The 24738-nt window shown below is 39.7% G+C and overlaps 1 protein-coding gene across 1 annotated transcript in view; it reads left to right on the forward strand.

Annotated features, from left to right (window-relative positions):
* The window catches only part of LOC136869059 (uncharacterized), a 255307-nt gene that overhangs the window by 122137 nt on the left and 108432 nt on the right, over positions 1-24738 (forward strand). Inside the window, exons 8-11 of the mRNA XM_067144821.2 lie at positions 6658-6764; positions 6859-6903; positions 11129-11266; positions 24152-24308. Of these exons, the coding sequence (XP_067000922.2) occupies positions 6658-6764; positions 6859-6903; positions 11129-11266; positions 24152-24308 (447 nt within the window). The remainder of the gene's footprint in view (positions 1-6657; positions 6765-6858; positions 6904-11128; positions 11267-24151; positions 24309-24738) is intronic.

A 24738-nucleotide genomic window follows, 5' to 3' on the forward strand; every position in this document is an offset into this window, starting at 1 on the left:
AGGAGGTTATGGCAATACAAAGGGAACACTCTACTGATCTCAGAGTCACTGGAACTGGAACAAACACACTAAATATTGAAGGAAAATGCAAAAGATCGCGAACCGTACCGAATACCATACACGCTGAGCGAGATAGGTTAACCACGTGGCGAATGTAATATTAGAGTTGGCAACTAGGTTTCGAGATCGTGCTCTGCCGATATAAATCGATATGAATGGCAGCTTGGGATTGGTTGAATGTCTATGCTTCAGCGCATAACCACCAGACAGAGCCAAAATCTGCTAAAACGTCAATTTAGAAGTAGAGCCGTACGGAGTATAGACCATATAACCAGACAACCAGCAAATTTGCACACATACCCAGTCATAGATTTCCTGTCCTCAGAGCATAATCAGCATTGCAATAAACACTCATTGAATCATCACTAGCTTTGTAGCTGAACTTCACAACTCTTGTTTTTCTCAGATATCTAAACACCTTCTTATTCTTTGCCAATCTTTTACGCTAGGGTTCTGAGAGTACTGGCTCAGCTTGCAGACCGCAAAGGATATGTCCGGACTTGTATTGTTGCCTATATAAAGTAGATTGCCTACAGCCTTTTGATACAAAGTCTGATTACAAGTATCGGCCTCCCCTGAAATCCTCTTGTCCCCTACATCCAACGGAGCAACACATCCTTTGGCATTTTCTAAGTTATACTCATGTATCAGATTATCAAAGTATTCGAACTGATCAGCATACACCGCATCTTTGGTTACAGTCATAGGCACCGATAAAAATCTCTTAATTTGCCCAAGATCCTTGAAGTCTAGATAGTGACACAACTCTGACTTAAACCACTCCAAAACTTCAACAATACCAATAGCTATCATATTGTAGCAACTTGGCAGGGTAAATAAGTAAATAAATGAGTACAGAAGCTGGTAGTGTTCTATTTCTAAGATTTATTAAGTACGCACTACAATTACAGATTTACACACACACAGATGATAGCCGAGCTTACAACTTACACAAGTACATGGTTACACACTTACACAGTTCGCACTCTCTCTCTCTCTCTCTCTCTCTTGGTTTCTCATGTTCCACCTACAATGACACACACACAGAGTCATCGATTATTTACACTACACTCACTCAGCCACTCAGTCACACTCGTTAGCACTATCACGGTCCACAGCCTACACGTCAGTCTCGCAGGTCGGGATAGTATCCGCTGTTCATTCAACCCGTCAAACTCCGTTCGCAGTCTGCACACGTCGGCACCCAGTGTTCCCTTCGCGCTGCTCCAGAACACCCAAGGTTCTTCTCCAGCAGCCGGCTTCAAGGGACTCACACACACGACATCAGTGAAACAGGAACGAGTCCTTGGCTCCATCAGGCAGATACTCCATCAGGCTGACATCTCAGCCCAGGCTATCACTGACTGCGCTCCTCCCTAACTCATGCCAGCGAACTCAATCTTACTCTCACTCACTCACTCACTCACTCACTCACTCCGTCTAACTCTCACTAATTACAGGCAGGTCGTTCCTCTTTTATATACCTGTGTTGGCCCTTCTAGATTCATCCGGATGCTCGATGGATCCAGGAACATCGTGAGATGGAAGACTCCAGATTAATAGTAAAGTAATTTCCGTCGTTCCATGCGGTGCGACCACGGACAGAGGAGAGAAGGGCCCGCCCAGCACTTAATCACTGCTTGTGATTGGCGCGGTTGAAGCGTAAGGGGTGGGCGTATACGGTGCCGGGCCAGGCCCATAGCCAGTTGGCATGGCGGACGCTATAACTATTGCAATATCATCAATATACACTCCAACTAGCGTATTTTTACTGAAGTACACACATGCTTCACAAACAGATCTTTTAAGACCGATTGACTTCAAGACACCATCAAAACAAATGTTTCAGTCCTTTGAACTTTGGTGTAAACCATACATGCTTTTCTTTAACTTGTAGACACAGTTGGCTTTTCTTTCAGAACCACTTGGTTGCTCCACAAACACTTCCTCCTTAATGTTACGCTTTAGAAATGCCGCATCTACATCATAATGTTGAATATTCCAACCTTTGACAACCGCCAGAGCAATCAGGTTTCTGACAGTCTGATGCCTCAAAACAGGACTATAAGTATCATTATAATCAACACCTTCTACCTGCTTATAACCTAAAGCTACACGCCTGGCCCTGTAAATGTTCTCATTACAATCAAGTCCTTCTTTGATTCTGAACACCCATTTTGTCCCAATAATATTCTTTCCCTTTGGTCTCTCTACCAATTCCCAACACTCATTTTTCTCAAAATTACTTAGCTCCTTCTCCATTGCTGATTTCCATTTTTCACATTCAGGACCATTCAAAGCTTCCTTGGCACTCTTTGGTAAACTGTCAGTTACAGCAGACACAACATGCAAATTACTTCCAATGCAACCCACACACTTTCGTCTGTTTCTGATTCTCTGTGACCTACGTAGTTCAGGAATGATGGGTTCTTCCTACACTTCAGCATTGATGTTATTCACACTGATTTCAGGACCTATCTCTGGCTCATCTACTACTTGCTCATCAGTTCTGCGCACCAAGTCAGATTCATTTATCAGAGTTAAACAAACTTAAATCTACGACCAATGGTTTCTCACGACTTAACAGGTAACACAGTAGCAGGTCCTTCCTTAGTTTTCATGGGAAACACTCTCTCCTCAAATACTACATTTCTGGACAAAACAACACACTTGTTTTCCAAGTGCCACAGCCTATAACCTCTTCTGTTGTCAGGATAGCCCAAAAAGACACATTCCTTTGTTCTAGACTCTAATTTCTCAGCTTTGTTATGTTCCTCATATGCACAGGCACGACATCTACATTCATCTCATTCTACAAATTTCCTCATCAGACAATTTTTTGTTAAACCACAACTCATAGGGTACACTGTTTTCAATAGCAGATGCTTTACACCTATTCTTAATGTAACAGGCGGTATAGATTGCCTCATCCCAAAAATTCAAAGGCGTACCTGCATTCAATAGCATGCACTGAACTAAAGTCAGAAGCTGTTGATTCAGCCTCTCTGCCACTCCCATTTGCTGGTGTTCCCCTGGTAAAGACAGCCTGTGAACAATACCATTGTGAACAAAGAACTGTTTGGAGTCATTATTACAATATTCCCCTCCTATCTGTTTGAACACTTTTCAGTTTTTTATCTTGAATATTCTCAGCTCTTTTCTTGAATATAATTATTTTTTCACAAGACTCATTTTTGTGTTTTAACACACTCACTTCACGGTATCTCGAATAGTCATCTGTCAAGGTTAGGAAATATTCCCCCTCTCCCAAGGTTTCAGGCTTTACATAACAAACATCAGAGTAAACAACAAGTTCTAAGGGAGCTGGTGATTCCACTAGTCTATCTGGGAAAGGAGCACTTTTAGCTTTGCCTTTCATTCACACTTCACACTTCTCACTTCTCACTACCTTTTTGCTTGCTAATCAAATCACTGTCAGGCAAATTTTCAGCATGCCCAAAACGGCCATGCCATATTTCTCTTGTTACCATCTTGCAAGCAACTGCACACACAGATTCCTGTTCACCATCACTATCTTGACAGTCAGATTTCTCTATTTCATACCAATCACATTTGATGATATACATGTCATCTTCTTCTCTTGCATAGGCATTGAAAAATTCACTACCTCCATTCCCTTTGTCATAAGCAGTCAACTTTCCATTGTCTATCTCAAAATGCACATTAGTTTTCTCAAGTTGCCTCACCAACAAAATATTATCAGATGCATCTGTAACCCACAGCACTTTGGTTAGTTTCAAAGTCCATCCACCACACAGATCACTTATTTTCTGCACTATGGACCCACTGCCTTTCATATCACATACGACACTTTTCTTTCCCACCTGCACTGAACCTGACACATTTCTTGTAAAGTTGTTCAACAACTCACGGTGAAGTGTAATGTGATGGTTACAACCGTTGTCCTCAGGTCCTGTCATCAAATGCACAGCATATTTCACTTTCACAGTGCTATTTCCAGTCTTCTTTTCTTCTGTCTCCGGTTCTTTCTTCTCTTCATAAGTGGCAACTTTATTCTTGAATTCTCTCTGTGGCTTATTTTTGTCATGGGCATTCCCGTCTGAGCCCCTGTTGTCACTTGTACTAGCTTCAGAGTTTCTACACTTACACGAAGGATGTCCCTCCTTGCCACAAGAGTAACAAATTACATTTCCTCTTGACTTGGCTTCTCTTTCTTTTGGACACTCTCTTGCAAAATGCCCAAGTTGACCACAACAGTGACAGGATCTATCAGAAGAACTGAATTTTCACCAGCAAAATTGTGTTTCTTCTCAAAACCATGGAATTTTCCTTTGTTCTTCATAACATAGCTTCTCAATTCTTGATTTTTCTTCTCACATTCATCCTTCTCTCTCTCTAGTCTATCTTCTTCCAGCAGCAATTTACTCTTCACATTTTCTGTCGATAGTTTTTCTTCATTTAACTCCATCACATGGGCAATGTGTTTGTAATTTTCTTGCTTCAAACCTCTCAGCATGTAGGCCACCAGGTCTTGATCATTGATGTTGGATCCATGATTTCTCAGTGATGTTGGATTCATGATTTCTCAGTTTTTCCACTAATTGCTCAACTCGATTCAGATATTCCAAAACAGGTTCATCATGTTTCTTGATACAGCTTGCCAATTTGTCCATGGTACTCACAAATTGAAAAGGAGAAATCTTGAAATGGATTGCCTTAAGTCTGTTCCAGGCATGCTTTGCTCGTTCATGTCTGGTTACATCATTCAAGTAACAGTCCTCTACCAACTCCATCAAGTAACTAAGTGCAGTGGCGTTTAGGTCCTCTTCGTCTGTAGTTAAATCATCATCATCATCATCATCATCATCATCATCATCATCATCATCATCATCATCATAACTGGGATCGATGGCAGCCCAGCATTTCTTTCTTATTAGGAAAGCTTTCACTCGCTAGCACCACACCACATAGTTTTTCGGCCCAAGTCTCTCAATCTTCGGCGTATCTGCAACTGATTCCATTTTTACTCATGACTTAATGGCGCATTGGGCCCATAACTTATCAGAAATAAATTCAGGCACAACTCTCAGTAATATAATTGATTAGAAAATTTTATTAAAACTTTCTGTCTCAACTCAACTCTACACTCAACAACACATTGCGCCATTACTCCGCACAAGAAAAACAAAAGAATCACAGTTTTATTCATAGAGTAAATATAAATTTAGCTCGGTTTCGGTGTGAGAAGGTTGACGTCACAATCTCTGGATAAAACAATTGAATAATCAAAAAAACACTACCATAGATATGAAAAATACTACACACACTATGAACTATTTTTCTCATCATGTCAAATTTTTAATGACACTAAATACAGAAGAAAAATTATTAATTCCAATAATTAAGAATGGCAGGAGGGCTGGTATGTGGTTAAAATGGTATATGCAGCTCACCTCCATTGGGGGTGTGCCTGAAAAGAGCTGCACTACCTCAGGATGAGGACACGAGTTAGTCCGGCTCTATGGCTAAATGGTTAGTGTGCTTCGTATAGTCACATTCTCAGAAGTTGTGCTGAGTGTAATATTAGACAAATCTAGATCTTCTGGCATCGATTCCTGGCAGGGTTTGGAATTTTAACCCTAATTGGTTAATTCCCCTGGCACAGTGCCTGGGTGTATGTGCCGTTTTCATCATCATTTCATCTTCATCACGACGTGAAGGTTGCCTACGGGCGTCAGATCAAAAGATCTGCACGAGGCCTTTTCGGAGGCCGCACACCATTAATTATCATCATAACAATCATGATCTTCACATTATTTATTTAAGTACTTGGATGACACTTGTCTCTTAGTTCTAGATTCCATTTCTAAGATTTTCTACGACCATCACTTTGAGAATTTCCACATTTCATTAGGGCACTTGAGAATATTTGAAATAAAACTTACATCAGTAAATATGTTATTAACCCTATGCACTCATTTGTCAGGTATTTTCTGACATCATGATCTCCTGTTGTTCTTGTATATCAGAACCCCTTTGATGTATGTTTATTAAAGAATACCACATGTTAATAGCAACATGTAATCTTTTAGCTACTCTTGGGCAGTATCACATCTATAATGTAGCAGTTCGTGGTCATGGTTTTCTAGTCAATGCAAAGAAACACTAAATGGAAAGCCATGCTTCGTATAGTTACATTCTTAGAAGTTGTGCTGAGTGTAGACTATTAAAAAAAAGAAATGCAAAGAGAAATGCACTTCTCCAAAAGCTTTCCAACGAAACTACACCTTTATCGAGGTGCTTTCTTTTGAGACTACTTCTTTGTTTGAGACTACTACTATGTTTTTTAGCTGACAACAGGTCAAGGTTGCTCCAAAGTTGGTACTCTTCTGTAGGTGCTACTGGTTTTTGGACTTTGCATTAATAGTTCTTTCTGTCTACATTTTTCTGTCTAGAATGGTGTATCCATCCAAGATTATTTGACTGCTAAGATTTAAATGCAGATTGTGCCCTTCTTTCTATATCTTGTTTCTGTTTTTGGATAAATGTTTCAATTTTGTTAATATGTGTATTATTTATTTAATATGTGAGAAATTTTGTTTTGCTTATTTGTAGCCTACCTGATCATGTTCGTGCTCGGATTACCAAAGATTCAATCATGTCTGCTATGAAGCGGGCTCGACACAAGACCAAGCCAAATTCACTGCCTTTTGCTAGAAATAGTAAGTGATATATCCATGACTAAATACATAATTAAGTCCAATATTCTGTTTAAGATTTTAGTCTGATGTCTGATTTTTTTTTTTTTTCCCCCAGAGTCTGCACCTCCTGGCAGTGTATCATTATCTCAACCTCGAATAGGTGAGTCTTTCTCATTAATGTTTGGTACTGCTGAAGTGATGATTTTATGGAAGCAAAATGTGGTTTCTTTTCAACTTGTAGGGGGATCATATCTCTGTTAAGCTCTATGTGATTCCAGCACATTAAAGAACACCTGCAGGTCATAATTCTGGCATCTTAATGTACCTTGAAATCTATAGCAATTGAAGGGATGTTCAACAAGTATTTATTTACCATGCTACTTATTATGCAAGGTTCTGCACCAGTAATGGGCATGTTTAGTATGAATTTATTTACATTTAGGTACATTCAGCTGTCGATTTTCCAAGTGCAGATTATCTGTGAAAGTATTTTTAACCTTGCAGTGTTCTGTATACTTATGAACTGAACTTAGACTCCATCAACTCTGCTCCCAATCGTGAATGATTCAACATAGTGCTGCGTGTGTTCCAGACACTTGATACCTAGTCACAGAAGATGATGTACTATAATGGTAGCCAAGTTGGCTGAAATGATTAAAAAAATTCCTGTTGGCAAACAAGTGAATGTGCATAATACAAAACAATGACTTGATTGTGGTACGTGTGAGCAAGTCTTTGAGATGCTGAGCTATGGTGATGTTCAGCGGTCCCTTATCGGTGGTAGAGAGGTGAGGATGAAACTGCAAAGAAAAAAGGTTTCGCATGGAATAATCCGTAATGATTATCTTGAGAGTTTTATTGAATTTTAGAAGCTGAAGAGGCAGTTTGTGGTAAGTAGCTTGGATGTTTAAGATGTAAATATTCAAGCAAATGTGACAAAATATGTAATGTAAATACATGCAGTGTAAATAAAACTATGTATTGAATAGGGGGGGGGGGGGAAATTATGTTCGTAATATATATGTTATAAGCACAAATTGGCTTGCATTTTCCGTAATCACGCAACTGTGGTGACGGCTCTTACCCGAGTTGTAAATCATGTTTCTTTCACAAGGGTTAATAAATAACATTTTTAGGGCTAGGAAAAATGTGACCGTACTTGTACTAAGTGGTAATAGCAAAAATTTGTGATGCAATAGGTATGTTTATATGTTTCTAATCCTAATATAGGCTACCTATCATGCGACAAACATTCGCTACATTTTTTTTTCACATATAACTAACATATATACTAATAGAAGCTGTTACCGGGCGAGTTGGCTGTGCGGTCAGAGGCGTGCGGCTGTGAGCTTGCATCCGGCAGATTGTGGGTTCGAATCCCACTGTCGGCAGCCCCAAAGATGGTTTTCCATGGTTTTCCATTTTCACACCAGTCAATTGCGGGGGCTGTACCTTAATGAAGGCCACGACCGCTTCCTTCCCACTCCTAGGCCTTTCTATCCCATCGTCTCCATAAGACCTATCTGTGTCGGTGCGACGTAAAAGTCACTAGCAATAGGAGCTGTTTGCACAATGAAATGCAATTTTTTACAGTTTCAGTAGTGAACATCTGGACAGTCGATATGGGAGGAGGCATTTTTCAGTGAAAACTATTTTGTGAGTTGATTTCTTAATTTCTGTAGTTCAGTGGTCTTACTGTATGAAATTGTTCAAGAAGAGAATGTGAAGGTTAAAATCAAATAATTATTGTGCACTGCTTTTAGAATATGGTAATGTATTCTTCTATAGAATGTGCACTTTGTTTGATCCTTGTTCACATTGTTTTTCGAAATATTTAGAAATTAAAGTAAACTCGTGTCCTTATCCTGAGGTGGTAAAGCTCTTTTCAGGCACATCCCCGATGGAGGTGAGCTGCACGTACCATTTAAATCACATACCAGCCCTCCTGACAGTTTTACATTTCTGGCAGTACCGGGCATCGAACCTGGGCCCCCAAGGATGCCAGTTAATAACACTAATCGTTATGCTACGGATGCGGACATTTAGAAAGTGATCAGCATGGTGAAATCTTCCTTTGAATGATGTCTCTCATATTATTCAAACATTATTCCCATGATGATAGAATGGGGTGTTAAGGAACACATATTTTGTTGCTATTCTGACATATGGAGCTGAAACGTTAACTACAACGTCCAGAAAGGAAAGCATAATTCAGGGAGTGGAAATGAAGTTCCTCAGAAGCATGCTCGGGATGACAAAAGATGACCTTATAAGGAACATAGAAATGTTATAAAGGCTGGGGGTAGAGAAGCTACAAAATAGAATAGGGACCATATGTGGCTTGGCCACACTGATGGGTTGGAAAACATGAGAACCCCTAGAACAATGATTGAGTGGAAGGTGACTGGAAGACAGGATCGAGGGGAAGCTAAGCAAGAGGTTGAAAACCAAAGTAGAGGAAGCAGTGGTGAGTAGAGTGTTCAGAGAAGAATAATGGAAGAACATGATGATGTCAGGTCATGGTCCATTACCTCCACCAGGCAGAGAGTTGGATAGAGGGTGTGGGAAAAGAAGAGTGCATATTACCTGTCAGCTGGTTTATGATTGTGATGAGCATTGATGACTGCCCTCCTGTTGAAGCTGGGAAGCAGAAATTAACGTGTTGTGAGGCTGAGAAGAGATGGATTTATAAGAACTGGGATTGATGAGAACAGAGCCTATCTATTCGAAGATCTGGAGATGTGAAATTTGTCCTTTTTCTTTTGTGTTTTCATGTTTGACCTTGTCTCCTCGTTCTGTTGCTCCCTTTTCCCACACTTGACCTGTCATTGTGTTTATCCTGTTGTGTGTTCCTTCTTGTTCCTCTCTCTCCATCTAAGTGTGACTTGTTATTGCCTCTTTAGTAAATGCCAATTTGTAAACACTGAAAACATTCTATATTTCTTTAAGGGCTGCAAATGAACTTGGCTAAGTTATGTTGTTAGTCTGGTATGCACTATGTGATTAAAGGTATCCGGACACCTGGCTGAACATGACGTACAAGTTCCTGGCGCGCTCCATCGGCAATGCTGGAATTCAATATGGTGTTGGCCCACCCTTAGCCTTGATGACAGCTTCCACTCTCGCAGGCATACGTTCAATCAGGTGCTGGAAGGTTGCTTGGGGAATGGCAGCCCATTCTGCACGGAGCGCTGCACTGAGCAGAGGTAGCGATGCCGGTCGGTGAGGCCTGCCACAAAGTCGGCGTTCCAAAACATCCCAAAGGTGTTCTGTAGGATTCAGGTCGGGACTCTATGCAGGCCAATCCATTATAATGATGTTATTGTCGTGTAACCACTCCGCCACAGGCCGTGCATTGTGAACAGGTGCTCGATCGTGTTGAAAGATGCAATCGCCATTCCCGAGGTGCTTAAAACATCAATATAGGCCTGTGCTGTGATAGTGCCACGCAAAACAACAAGGGGTGCAAGCCCCCTCCATGAAAAGCACGACCACACCATAACACCACCGCCTCCAAATTTTACTGTTGGCACTGCACACGCTGGCAGATGACGTTCACCGGGCATTCGCCATACCCACACCCTGCAGTCGGATCGCCACATCGTGTACCGTGATTCATCCCTCAACACAATGTTTTTCCACTGTTCATTCGTCCAATGTTTATGCTCCTTACACCAAGCGAGGCGTTGTTTGTCATTAATCTGCGTGATGTGTGGCTTATGGGCAGCCGCTCAACCATGAAATCCAAATTTTCTCACCTCCTGCTGAACTGTGATAGTACTTGGAGTGGATCCTGATGCAGTTTGGAATTCCTATGTGATGGTCTGGATAGATGCCTGTCTGTTACACTTGATGATCCTCTTCAACTGTCGGCGGTCTCTGTCAGTCAGCAGACGAGGTCGGCCTGTACGCTTTCGTGCTGTATGTGTCCCGTCACGTTTCCACTTCACTATCACATCAGAAATAGTGGACCTGGGGATGTTCAGGAGTATGGAAATCTTGCATACAGACTTGTGACACAAGTGACACCCAATCGCCTGACCACGTTCGAAGTCCGTGAGTTCCGCAGAGCGCCCCATTCTGCTCTCTCACAATGTCGAATGACTACTGAGGTCGCTGCTATGAAGTACCTGGCAGTAGGTGGCAGCACAATGCACCTAAGATGAAAAACGTATGTTTTTGGGGGTGTCTGGTTACTTTTGATCACATAGTGTATATAGCTGTAGGTGAGACAAACTCTAAGGATTGTTTTGAAAGTCTGAACGCCATGATCAAAACTAATTATGTGTTAGAGACTCTTGTCTCATTGTTTCTAATGCTAGTAATGGATTGTAATAGTAATGGATTGTCATTAATGATTGTGACTTCTTTTTCTCACCCTGTAGAATCACCTCTCTTTATTGCTCGCGGACGAAATGGAGGAAAACATTTCCACAGTGGAATAGGCTTCTATTATAGAGAGAAGGAGAAAAAGCTCAACAAAGTCTTCTTGACATGTATCGTTTCCAGATGCTATGCCAGAGGTAAGTACTGGGAGCATGTCCAATTATTGTATAGGTGGTTTTCAAGGTTCTTGATATTATTATGATACGTTGTACTTAGCTCAGATGGATGATTTAGATGATGTTAGGTATGATTTTTCTTGAATTTCGTTTCTTGCTTGTAATGTCAGAATGTGAAAACTAGCAGTGAAAATATATGGATGAGCATAGAAGACACTATCCTACCCAGCTAATTATGTTATACATGAATCATATGCACACCCTGATTTTAGGGAGAATTTAAAAAAGGAAAATTGACTTTACTTTGAGCTTTATTAATAAGAAATTAATCCTATATAATGATATACAGTACTCCAAAACTGAATCTAGTAAAATATACATGTTTTTAAAATCCTCACAGCTGTTGGGTGGGCAACCTGCTGAATTCCCCTGATATTTGTAATCAGCTACTGGTCATTTTATGTTAAGAAGACAGTATTGTTCTGATGACAACGTGGTTGTCATATCAGAACAGCTCTGCTCTGCTCTGCTCAACATCATGGTAAAACTAATAAGATAGAGTTGAGGGATGTTCACCATTCAACACATTGTAAAATATATCCTAAAACACTGTAAGATTACGTAAACTAAAACCAGCAATTTCTAAATGTTTCATTGTTAAACGTATTTCATTTCAACTACTGCATGTCATATATTCAAGTTGATTGAAACAGGACCGACAATTATGTTCCGTGTTCCACAAACACACGGCAATAATTTTAAATCAGATCCAAGAACTTTCTTAAAATACCAAGTATTTCAAGTCAATGTATAATTTCAACTGATTCATATATCTATGTAGATGAAAGGTCCAACAAGTCTATTCCGCATCTTCAAACACATGTGCATTGTTTTAGCCCAGATCCAAGAACTTGCATAAATTACCAAACGTTTCATGTGATTGTGTGGTATAATTAGGCATTAAGTTTTCTTTCAAAAGGTTCACATGTTTTCAGATGATTGTGGCAAGACCGATTGATAAGTCTATGCCAAGTTATACAAACGTACAACAGTATTTTTTACCCAAATCCAAGAACATTAAAGTGCCATGTGTTTCATATCAATGTATAAATTTTCAGTCAATGTGTATATTCTCAACCATAGTGTATTTGTTTCCAATAGACTGAAACAAGACCAACAAGTCTATTCCGTGTTCCACGAACACACAACAATTTTTTTAAACCAAGACCAAGAACTTTTTTAAGTGCCAAGTAGTTTATGTCTTTGTACATTTCATTTCAATGTATATATATATCATCCAGTTTAATTAGATAGAAACAAGACTATCATTATAAGCGTTTCATGTCGTATTTGTGTATATTTTCAACCAGTGCATATGTTTCCAGTGTTCCGTGTTCCATGAACACACGACAGTTTAAGCCAGAACTAAGAACTCTTTAAGTTCCAAGTATTGCTTACCATGTGTACGTTACAATTCAAGGTAATGTTTTTGCAACCCACTGATGTGTTTTCAGGCAATCACCATTATGTATATAATTTTTTATTATGATGTCTTATGTCAACCAATTGAGCTGTATGTAGGCAACCCTAATGATGATTGTTATCAGATTCCCCTTGATTTGATATTCAACAAGAACTGATGATCCCTCAAACTCCATCTTATTAATTATACGTCAACATGGAAATGAAAATCATAACTCACGGTAAAACGATGGCACATACATTTGTGCAACTCAATACTCAGTTTCAAGATAAAAGTAGGAAGAAACTAGACTACTAATTATTTTTAGGAACTGAAGGGGAATGGGGGTTTAGAGGGAATTCATTTTGGTTTTCACGGCTTAACAAGAAAACAGTGGCACATAAATTGGTGGAACTCAGTATTTTTAGTTCAAGATAAAATGCAGAAAAAACTAAGCTACATATTATTTTTATGGACTCATGGAAACAGGGGGTTTAAAGGCCCTCATTTTGGTTTTCACAACATAACGAGAAAACGGCGGCACACACACTTGTGAAACTTGGTATTTCATTTCAAGATAATAGAGGGAAGAAACAAAAATGCAAATGATTTTTTATGAAATCCAGGGTGCAGGTTGTATGGATGGGGATTATTTCAGTTTTTATAGCAACAAAGGTCCTCTCAGAAAAGCCTGTTGCTTCGGCACTTTCTTGTCTTCATTCAGCTGAGACTTTTGTCTGGTGTCTTTCAAGAAAAATAATAAGGTATATCAAGCAAGTTTGATTTTGTTCCTTTCTAATTACCTGTCCCTGCTAATTATTTTGTCTCAGCCACTACACAAATAAATCACTGTATTAATATGAAAGAAAAAATCTCACACGTCCTCTTCAACAGTGATAAGCTGCCGGCGATTCACAGAGTAACAGATTACAGTACATGTTACACGTACCAGAGCAACTCGGAAGGAAAATGCAGGAAGGCAACGAAGCAACAGATTACAGTACATGTTACATGTACCAGAGCAACTCAGAAGGAAAATGCAAAAAAGGCAACAAAGCAACTGCTGCTCCCGCCATTGTGCTTCTTCCCTGCAAATATATATACAGTATATACACTAGCTGATGCACCTGTGCTTCGCTATGGAATTCAACGTTGTACACAAGAATTCTAGGTTAAGTAGTGTACTCGTTGTGGATAAGATTGTATTACATCGTATAGCTCTTAACGTTACCCCATAAACGCGTCGGGGAAGTCACCATATATCTTTTCTCATGTGAAGACTGGGTTAGAGAGTTTTCATTGTAATAGCAAAACCACTTGCCTACTGCCAGTCACAATTGATTAGGGCAGTTTTCATTATAATGCTAGACTCTCGCTCTTCACTTGCCTTTCTACATCTTCAGAAAGACTTCCTTTGTGTTTTCCCAACTGAAATCAACATAGGTCATTACAATGAAGTCAGCAGGAATATCGCGATTAAAAGCAATGCTGTCATATGAAATACTCGATCAAATTAAAAACCTCGCATTTTCTCTGTGATATTAGGGCATCTTATGTAAAAGGGAGTCCTCCTTTCTTTCATGACTCTGTCTTGTCTTATTCTTCAAGTGATTGTTCCTTTACATTTTTTGGTAATTTTTATAATCACCCTCACAATTTTTCCTCTAAAGAACTAGAGAAACTTGGAAATGCCTTTTGGTCTCAGTTTCAATGACGGTGAAATCCTGACATTCATCTCCCCATGGTAGAGAGGGTCAACGGTTTATATATATATAAATATATATATAGACTATATACAGGCGGTTAACGAATGCAGGGACCGAGTATCTCCTGGTATAAGGAGACCACCTTCTACCAAATGCCAACGGCCTCCTAGGGGGCAGATGAGCGGGTAGAAGGAAGGGCACTCTCTTGCCCTTGGAGTGAGAAACTGCTCCTAAAGACGGAAGAGCCACTAGATGGCCAATGGCATAGGATGGGGAAGGGAACAGGAAACCACTCCGTTAAAGACCTGAAGGAGTATCCCGAGCATCGGCTGGTTGAGAACCTTGGGGGATGCACCCTGTCGAGTAAGTGTACCTGCTGAAACTCAAGAAATGTTTGGCTGACTGACCACCTGCTATACATTATAACCAGCAAATTAAAAGTCTCTGGCCCTCCAGGTTGGGGGTTGCACATAGGGTAACGGCTCTTGCATAAAAAGAAGAAAGGTTGTTACGAATTTCTCACATTTGCCTTGGATGAATAAGAATGGATATCAAAATATGATGACCCTGCAATGGAAATCATCCTTTTGAATAGGAACTAGGAATGTAAAAGCCCTGTATAAACCTGGATCCTTCAAAATCCTCAGACAACAACTGGAGAAGTATAGAGTGGGAATTGCTGCAATTCAAGAAACTAGATTATTAGGTAATGGTATACAGGACATGGAGAAGTATACACTTTTTAAAAGTGGTAAAGAAACTAGACCCCACAAATTTGGTACTGCATTTTGTGTCCAAAATTTACTAGCATCGTCAGTGGTGTCCTTTGAACATGCTATGCTATTTGAGGGTACATTCTAAATGGTTTAACATATTACTGGTGAACTGCCATGCCTCCACAAACGACAAGGATGGTCACGTTAAAGACTCCTTTTATGAGGATTTGTTAGTACCGTGGAATAAATTACCCATACATGATGTCAAGATGATTTGGGGCGATTTCAATGTGAAAGTTCGAAAGGAAGACATTTTTGTGCCAAGAATAGGAAGGGAAAGTCTACATGACGAAAGCAATGATAATGCCGTGAGACTAATCAATTTCGCTACATCCACAAACATGAATGTGCGGAGTACCACTTTCCCACATAAACAAATACATAAGGAAACATGGTATTCTTGTGACAGTAAGACTGCCAATCAGATAGATCATGTACTAATTGATAACAGTCATAGAAGCTGTATAACTGATATCAGAGTTTACAGAGGAGCTGAGATAAGATCTGATCACAATATGATAATTGCTTCTGTTAAAATTAAATTGAAAACCTTTTGTAAGTCATAGACTCAGGAAAGATGCAAAGTTGACACTGAGAAACTGAAGCAGGAAGATGAAAGATTAAGTATAATGTGGAAATTGCAAACAGATTTGATATTCTGGGAGAAGATCCTACAGAAGACATTGATGAAACAAATGACGAAGTTTGTGAATGAATGTGGAACGATGAAAAACAAATCATGACAACAGTAGCAATGAAAGTGATACCAAAATTGTTAATAAGAAAAGGAAATGATTCGATGGGGCATGTCAAGATGCAGTTAGTAAAGTGGCAATATGGTATAATAAGTGGCTGTAGTCTAATAAGAATGTAGATGTTGAGGAACTATACAGTGAATAACAGAAAGAATGTAGTAAATTAATTCGTAGAAAGAAAAAATTCCATCTTAGACAACAAATAGCATCAGTGCATGATGACTACAGAAACAAGAACATCCGCAAGATGTATGGAACTGTCAACACAATTAAAAAAGGATTTCAACCAAGATCGAGTATTATGAGAGAGAAGCCTGGAAATTTAATTGCTGATCAGGACAAATTATTAAATTACTGTAAACAATACTTCGATTCCTTGCTGAATTGTGATGATCTAGAAACCTGTATTGGTAAACCATCTAGTTCCCTATCAGAAGAACAAATACCAGAGCCATCATATCAAGAGGTATTACAAAGTATTATGCGTTTAAAAAACAATAAAGCTTCAGGTAGTGACAACATTTCTGCTGAGCTTATTAAATGCGGTGGAGAAAGATTACGTAAATACATATATGAGATCATTCTAACGATTCCAAGAGAATGGTAGGAATCACTTATTGTCCCAATTCATAAAGGAGGGGATAAGGAAGAACTTCAAAATTATCGTGGCATATCTCTTGTAAACATGACCTACAAAATTCTGTCTTTTATTCTTTTACAACTTTTAAAACTATTTGCTGAAAATGTTGTTGGGGACTATCAGAACGGTTTTCGTAGTAACAGATCCACTACAGACAACATATTTGCAATTAAGACTATTAATGATAAGGTGTGGGAACACAAGGAGTCGGTTCATTATCTCTCTATAGATTTCTTCAAGGCATGTGATTCAATCCATAGAGAAGAGCTGTGGAACATCATGATGGAGTACGGCTTTCCTATAAAATTAATTAACATGTACAAACTGTGTATGGATGGTAATGTTAGCTGTGTTTTGCTCAGGGGCTGAAAACAAGTACCTTCCAGAACAAAACTGGTCTGAGACAAGGGGATGCACTATCTCCTCTTCTGTTCAACATTGCACTTGAAAAGATTATCAGGAAATTAGCTCTTGTACCTGGTGGCATCATATTGGAGAGACAACATAAATTCCTTGCATCCTTGCGGATGATATTGTTCTTATTGGCTGCAGTGAATTAGAAATTAGGTAGTTATTTGTGGAACTAGAGGAAATAGCAACAAAAATTGGCTTATGGGTAAATGATAAAAAGACACATTACATGGTTGTACAGAAACTGAATCATGAGGAGGTTGACAGATTCCCTTTTATGATTGGGAAATATATATTTAGAGGAGTTTAAATTCCTTGGTGTATTAATCGATGATCGAAACCAAAGGCAAGAGGAAAAATCAAGCTAGAATTTGGAATGCAAATAAGGCATTTTACTCTATGAGCCCTATATTAGGCTCCAAGTTTTTAACAAGGAATTCAAAAATGATTATCTACACAATACAATCATTCGACCAGTACTTCTATGGTTCTGAGACATGGAATATAACCAAGAAAGAGCAGCAGCAGTTGCAAGCCTGTGAGAATAAAGTTTATAGAAAAATATTTGGCCCATGGTTCGATCCTATCTCTCAAAGCTGGTAGAAAAGATCCTATTATGAGATTTACACCCTCTCTCAACAACGCACTGTAATGGGTGTGATAGAATCCAACAGACTTTGCTGGGCTGGACATGTACTGAGGATGCAGGATAACAGAGCACCAGTAGATCTATACAAGGGATCTCTTAATAAGAAAAGACCACCGAGCTCGATAGTTGCAGTCGCTTAAGTGCGGCCAGTATCCAGTATTCGGGAGATAGTAGGTTCGAACCCCACTGTTGGCAGCCCTGAAAATGGTTTTCCGTGGTTTCCCATTTTTACACCAGGCAAATGCTGGGGCTGTACCTTAATTAAGGCCACGGCCGCTTCCTTCCCACTCCTAGCCCTTTCCTGTCCCATCGTCGCCATAAGACCTATCTGTGTCGGTGCGATGTAAAGCAGCTAGCTGCTGGAGAAAAGACCTTCAGGAAGATCCCGAAGCACCTGGAAGAAGGAGATCAAGAAGGTATGCCCGACCCTTCAAATTGATAACTGGGAAGAGCGGACTCAGGAGGATTGTGAGATCGGCACGGGAACTTCACATCCGTCAGAAACCTACGGTGTGAGTGAGTGAGTGAGTGTATCTTCACAATTTTCCTTGTTGATATGGACCGATGGTCATGCATTTTTTTACACCATACGACAATCGTGCTGCTGCTGCTGCTGCTGCAGCAGTTGTATTCCACATGCTATTTATCATCTTATACAGTGGAAAATGAACAGCAGCCTCGATTAGTTTGTGAGGAGAAGGTCATATATGAACCATACACTGAGGATCACGGAAAGAAGTGTGGAATGAAAAATGGGAAGTCATTGGACTTATGATTGGCGCTAGAGGGACGATTTCTATGGAAACTTCTTAAGGATAAAAAAAAAATCCAGGTGTCATCATCCAGACGATAGTGGACGATGTGCTGACCTGAAGAACCATGTATTGGATTTTCCTTTTCCAATAAAATCAAAAAGATAAATTCTGCCCGATCGTTGAAAATTTCAATTTTGAGTGATAACTCTGTGAGGGATAAGAATTTCATTGAAGATGGTTTTCCGTGGTTTCCTATTTTCACACCAGACAGATAAAGTTAACTCGTGTCCTCATCCCGAGGTGGTGCAGCTCTTTTCAGGCACACCCCCAATGGAGACAAGCTGCATGTACCATTTCAACCACATACCAGCCATCCTGCCATTCTTAAATTTCTGGCAGTACCGGGAATCGAATCTGGGCCCTCAAGGACGGCAGCTAACAACCCTGACCGTTACGCTATGGAGGAGGACACCAGGCAAATGCTGGGGCTGTACCTTAATTAAGGCCACTGCCACTTCCTTCCCACTCCTAGCCATTTCCTATCCCATCGTTGCCATAAAACCTGTCTGTGTCGGTGCGACGTAAAGCAACTTGCAGAAAAAAAAAAATCATATTGGTCAGTATTAGTCTGCTTGCAATGAAAGTAATAAAACATTCTTCATATGAACTGATTAGGAGGCTGATCATTCTGATTCCCCAATGGGGGCAGCTTTCAGGTGGATTATCTCTCTCTACTTCTTTACTCCAGTCATTTGGTACTGATATTTCTTTCCAAATCTAAATAGCCTGTACAGCCATTGTTGACCAACAGGTCCTGCTGCTTTTATCATTTCCACACACAATTATCCAATCCTGCTGCTTTTCCCACTTTTATTCATTTGATAGTAGTTTCTACCTCTTCCATTGTGATTTTACTCTTAGATTCTGTCTCTTCACATTCTCCCTCTTCTCTCTCTATACCCCTTCTCACATTTAGGGGTTCATCAAAGTAATCCTTCCATCCTTTCCTTATCTCCTCTGATTGTGTTATTATCTCCCCTTTTTTCCCCTTTTACCTGTTTTGTGTAGGTTCTTTCTTTTCTCTTCCTTCGTCTGAGTCACTATAGCTAGTCAAGTCGGTGTTTTCTGGACCTGTAGGTCATGGTTCAGGAGCATATGATGGTCCCAACGTTTTACCGAAGACTGTGTTGGGCATTATCAAGGGTTCTGATTGACTTTGATGGCAGTGAAGGTCTCAGTGGAATGAAGTGGTGTTGTAATTCTACCTCATTATATAGTGCAGGCTACAGTGCGCTGCTCACCTCTTGGTCTGCCATGCTGGAGGGGCGGTCGCTGATTGGCTGTTCTTCGGCCAGTGGTTGAAGCATTAAGGAGTCCGATGTACATCGACCTGCCTTGGCGGAGACAGGCAACTGATCACCCGTTACTTTCGCTGTTCTGCCTCGGCTATCATGTCCTTCAGGATTTAAGACTTTCAGGACTGGAAACCAGGCTTTGTTTACCCATTCAGATTCCTCTTTACGGTTGAAGCTGTTGGTGTGCTTAAGGATTTCAGTGGCTTCCCTCTATAGCCGGGTTGATAAGACACATTAGTTGACAGTGCTTTGATGTCGCTGTACTGTATGTCATGGCCTGCTAGCTGCAAGTGTTCAGCAACTGAAGATCTTACCTGCTTGTCCTAGCCGGCTGTGTCTGTTATGTTCCTTCAGTCATGTGGCGATACTGCATTTTGTAGTGCCAAGCTTGGTCAACAAGTGCCATCCTCTCTTCACAGCAGGTGTCTCCAAGATCCCGTGCAGCTGCGGCGAGGTGTACATAGGGTTTTGTGCTATTTAAAGGGCACCTTGGACTTGGGGGGTCAGTTACAGCTTTGGAAATGGATCAGTAGCAGGCTACATGCATGCCAATTTTGGAGGGTCAGTCTACAACAGACGTTCATTTACTGGATACGCCTTTGTTATGAATGACGGTCCTGTTACACGGGATTCCAGGAAACAGTGCACAGTAGCTGTGTCAACCACTGTGCGGAGTATATGGCGCTCGGTGATGCCACCAAAAAACTTGTCCATCTTCAGCATTTTTTGAAAGAGTTTGGAGCACCTGGTGTTAAGAAGATGACATTGTACAACAGCAATTTCAGTGCTCAGAAACTAGCCACAAATTCCGTTTTTCATGCACGAACAAAGTACATTGATGTTTGCCATCACTTTGTTCAAGAAATTGTTCGTTCTGGAGCTATGAATTTGGAGCATGTTGTATCTGGCGACGTGTCATCTGATATCTTGACAAGGACCTTGTCCAAATCGAAGCACCAATGGTGTGTGCAACTTTTGGGATTATTGAGACCGAATTGAGGACCTGCAGATTGTCTCAAGGGGAAGTGTAGGAAATATCTACAGGAGCGATCCAACTCTGCCAGTGATTCCATGAATAATTCCTGAACGATGTCACCAAAGGGCACGATTCACACCAAAGTTCTTTTTTTAATGCTTCCTTTGTTTTATGTTAACCTTCACTTCTTTGCATTGCTCTGTAAATTGTAACTAACGTACTTGATTGCTGAATATACGTTTATAAAAGATAAATGGGATAGTGTTATTTACTGCGCAATAACTTGTCACAATTTACTAGAATTCCCACCATCTTCTTTGCCTCATGTCCTCCACCCCAGTAGAGTGTGTATCCCTTTCTCAACTTCTTCTTTCCTTTTCCTCTTTATGTATCCTCTCTCAATCCCATCGTAGCTATATTCTCCTTTTACACAAAATCAATCACCTCACCTGACTTTCCAGCCACTGACATGAGGTTAATTATTTCCACCTTCATAATGTTCTCTGCAGTTTGGCCATTTCTCACAGTTCCCCCTGCATAAGAATTGCAATACTGTGCTAAAAAAAATGAGAAAAAACTATCCTTTTATGAAAATCAAATATTTTTGGTTGTATTTGTTGTGCCACATAACTTGAGTTGGAAAGTTTTTGTTGGTGAAAATGAAATGGTAAACTACATTTAACTTTTATATTCATCATCATCATCATCCTAAACCATCTCCAGTTTCCCGGGTGTGGTATATGAGCCTCCTCCATCTCATCCTGTCCTTGTACCATTCTTCCTCCACCAACTTGTGCCAATCATGACCTCTCAGCAGTACATCGCTCTTAACTAAATCTATCCATTTCCTTTGTGGCCTTCCCACGGGTCGTCTTCCTTCTACCTTTCTGTCAAATTCCTTCCTTGCAGTTCTGTTTACTGGCATCCTCTTCATGTGACCAAACCACTTCAGTCTTGATATCTGAATCTTATTGAGGAGAGAATGATCTATTCCTACTTCTTCTCTAATTTTCTAATTCCTAATCTTGTCTTTCCTGGTTTTCTGGATCAGAGTGCGTAGGAATTTCATTTCAGCTGCCTGAAGTTTGGAATTATCTCTATTGGTCAGTGTTGTGGTTTCGAGACTGTATGTAAGAATTGGTGTATAATATGACTTGTACAACGTCATTTTTGTTTTCATGGGTATTTGCTCATCCCACAGCAGGTGTCTTACCTGGTGGTAAAATTGTGTTGCCTTATTGTTTCAATTGTTCACCTCATGTTTTGCTAGGTTGTCATTTGATATAACGCTACCCAAGTATTTGAAAACTGGAACGCTGTCCAGTTGAGTTTCATTTAACATGACTATTGGTTCTGCTCCTTCCCCATACACTTTCATCACCACCGTCTTGGTCTTGCTGATGTTTAAACCATATTTCTTAAACTCCTCATTCCAGCTTTGTATTCTCTCTCCCAATTCCTCTTCTGAGTCACTCCAGATCGCAACATCATCTGCAAATGTGAAGGCTTTGATATCTCCATGTTCTTTCCTTTTAATAGATTTCATTACTACATCCATTACAATAATAAATAGAAGTGGTGACAATGAGCTGCCCTGCTGCACTCCTCTCTTTGTTTCAAACCAGTCCGACAAACCACATCCTACTTGAATACAGCTTCTGTTCCCACTATACAACATTTCCACTTTGTCTATGAGGCTGTCTCGCACTTGAAGTTCTTTCATGCATTGCCAAATTCTTTCCCTTGGTACACTATCGTATGCTTTCTCAATGTCCAAAAATATTAGAAATAAAGGCTTGTTCTTCTCCCAGTATTTTTCCATTAGCATCCTAATTGCAAATATAAGGTCTGTAGTTGACCTTCCTGGTCTGAAACCATACTGCTCTTCTTCCAAAATTGGTTCAACAATATCTCTGATTCTGGTCTCTATTATTTTTTCCAATATTTTCAGGACATGAGACAGTAGTGTGATACCACGGTAATTAGTACATTTTCGTCGGCTTCCTTTCTTGAACAGAGATACAATGATGCCCATCTTCCAGTCCTCAGGAATAGTATTTTCCTCCCATATCTTGTTGAGCAGTCTATAGAGCCATTGGATTCCTGGAACTCCCGCTGCTTTCAGCATATCTGCACTTAGTTCATCTATGCCCACTGTCTTTCCTTTCTTCATGCTCTTGAGCGCATTTTCAACCTCAAGCCATGTAATTAGTTGTTCAGTTGTGGTTCCTCGACTTGGCTCTCCTCTATCCGTTGTTATGTTTTCTGTATCTCAATTCAGCAGCTTTTCGAAATAGATCTTGAGTTCTTTTTTAATTTCTCCCTCTTCTTGTGCCAGAGTTCCATCATCACGTTCTATTGCTTTTATGGTCTCTTGATCCCTTCGCTTGTTTTTCACTACTCTGTATAGCAATTTCATATTTCCTCTACTGTCCTCTTCCAGTTTGTCTGCAAACTCATTCCATTTCTTCTCTTTTTCTTCCCTTACAATGTTCTTTACAGCAAGGTAAATATTGAAGGTGTCATTTTTTTTCTGTTTTCTCAGAATTGGACCCATGCACAATTACTTAGCATTTTATAGTGTATAAATGTGAGATTATCATATCAGTATATTCCTAGAATGAGTATTAAAGAATCCTTTCAGAAGATAGTGGGTTTGAACCCCACTGTCGGCAGCTCTGAAGATAGTTTTCCATGGTTTCCCATTTTCACACCAGGCAAATGTTTGGGCTGTACCTTAATTAAGGCCATGGCTGCTTCTCCCACTCCAAGCCCTTACCTATCCCATCATTGCCGTAAGACCTATGTGTGTTGGTGCAACGTAAACCAGATTTTAAAAAAAAATTCCAGGACAAAATATTGGCACTCTCACATCTTGAAACTGATAGGTGTTGAAGGAGCAAAGCAGAGATTGCATTAATATTGGGATTTCTTGTGCTAATATGATACATTTTCCAGAATTAAAAAATGCTCTTGGCATAAGCACACTATTGAGGGCCTGCCAAAATGACTGCTGCTCAGCGAGATGGCCTGCTGATATTGAAGTGTCATATGGTCAGAGTCATGACATCTTTGGTTTTCCTTAATTTAAACTAATCTTCATTTTAGGAAAACAACTTGTTTCCTAGAAAAGCATTAAATGAAGGTTCAAGCACTATACAAAGGAAAGTGAAAACTGTCAATACGGAATGATTCTAATATCTTGTACTGTAAAGGTTCAAGCAAATATGATCCATTGGGTTAATATTTAAAAAAAGGAATCAGTGAACATCGAATTGTTGTACCATATATAGGCCTAAGTTATTGGCAAGATGTTGTATACGTTGCTTCAGTTTATTATTCTTGTTAATTGTAGTTGTGTGCAGAATACTATATATATCTGCGTTTGTTTTGTAATTTGTTGTCTTCCGTCACTTTACAGCACGTCTAGAAGGTGACAGGATTCTGGTAACTCGAGAACATAACCATGGACCAGACCTTCATCTCCTTGAAGTACTTGCTGTTCGAGATGCAATTCTTCAGCGTTGCGCTGAAGAAAGTACCTCGTTTTCAGTGATTCATAGTGAAGAAACAGCCAAGTAGGCAAATTTTTTTTTTTAAAAACATAGTTCAACATTTTAAAAATGGAGTAGACTTTTATCTCCTTCTTGGTATTTACTTTACACCTTATAGAATAAATCATATACAGCGTGGATTTGTTACTTGTTTGTCTTTTCCAGTACTTACAGTGTCATATAAGTAGGGATTGGAATATTCTATGTCTGCAAATTTTGCAAATTATGGTTACAAATTTTTTTCTTTATTAAATCACATTAAGTAACTTTTTGTATTTGAACTTAAATGAACTGCAAATAATCACAAATTTTATATGAAGTCTTCAAAAGTTCATGTCGCAAAATTGCTAATTTAGGAGCAAACTCTGAAGTGAATGTGTGAATTTATGATTTAATAATAATAATAATAATAATAATAATAATAATAATAATAATAATAACATTTTTCTTTTTT

The sequence above is a fragment of the Anabrus simplex genome, chromosome 1 (assembly GCF_040414725.1).
Source record: "Anabrus simplex isolate iqAnaSimp1 chromosome 1, ASM4041472v1, whole genome shotgun sequence".
Lineage (NCBI taxonomy): Eukaryota > Metazoa > Arthropoda > Insecta > Orthoptera > Tettigoniidae > Anabrus > Anabrus simplex.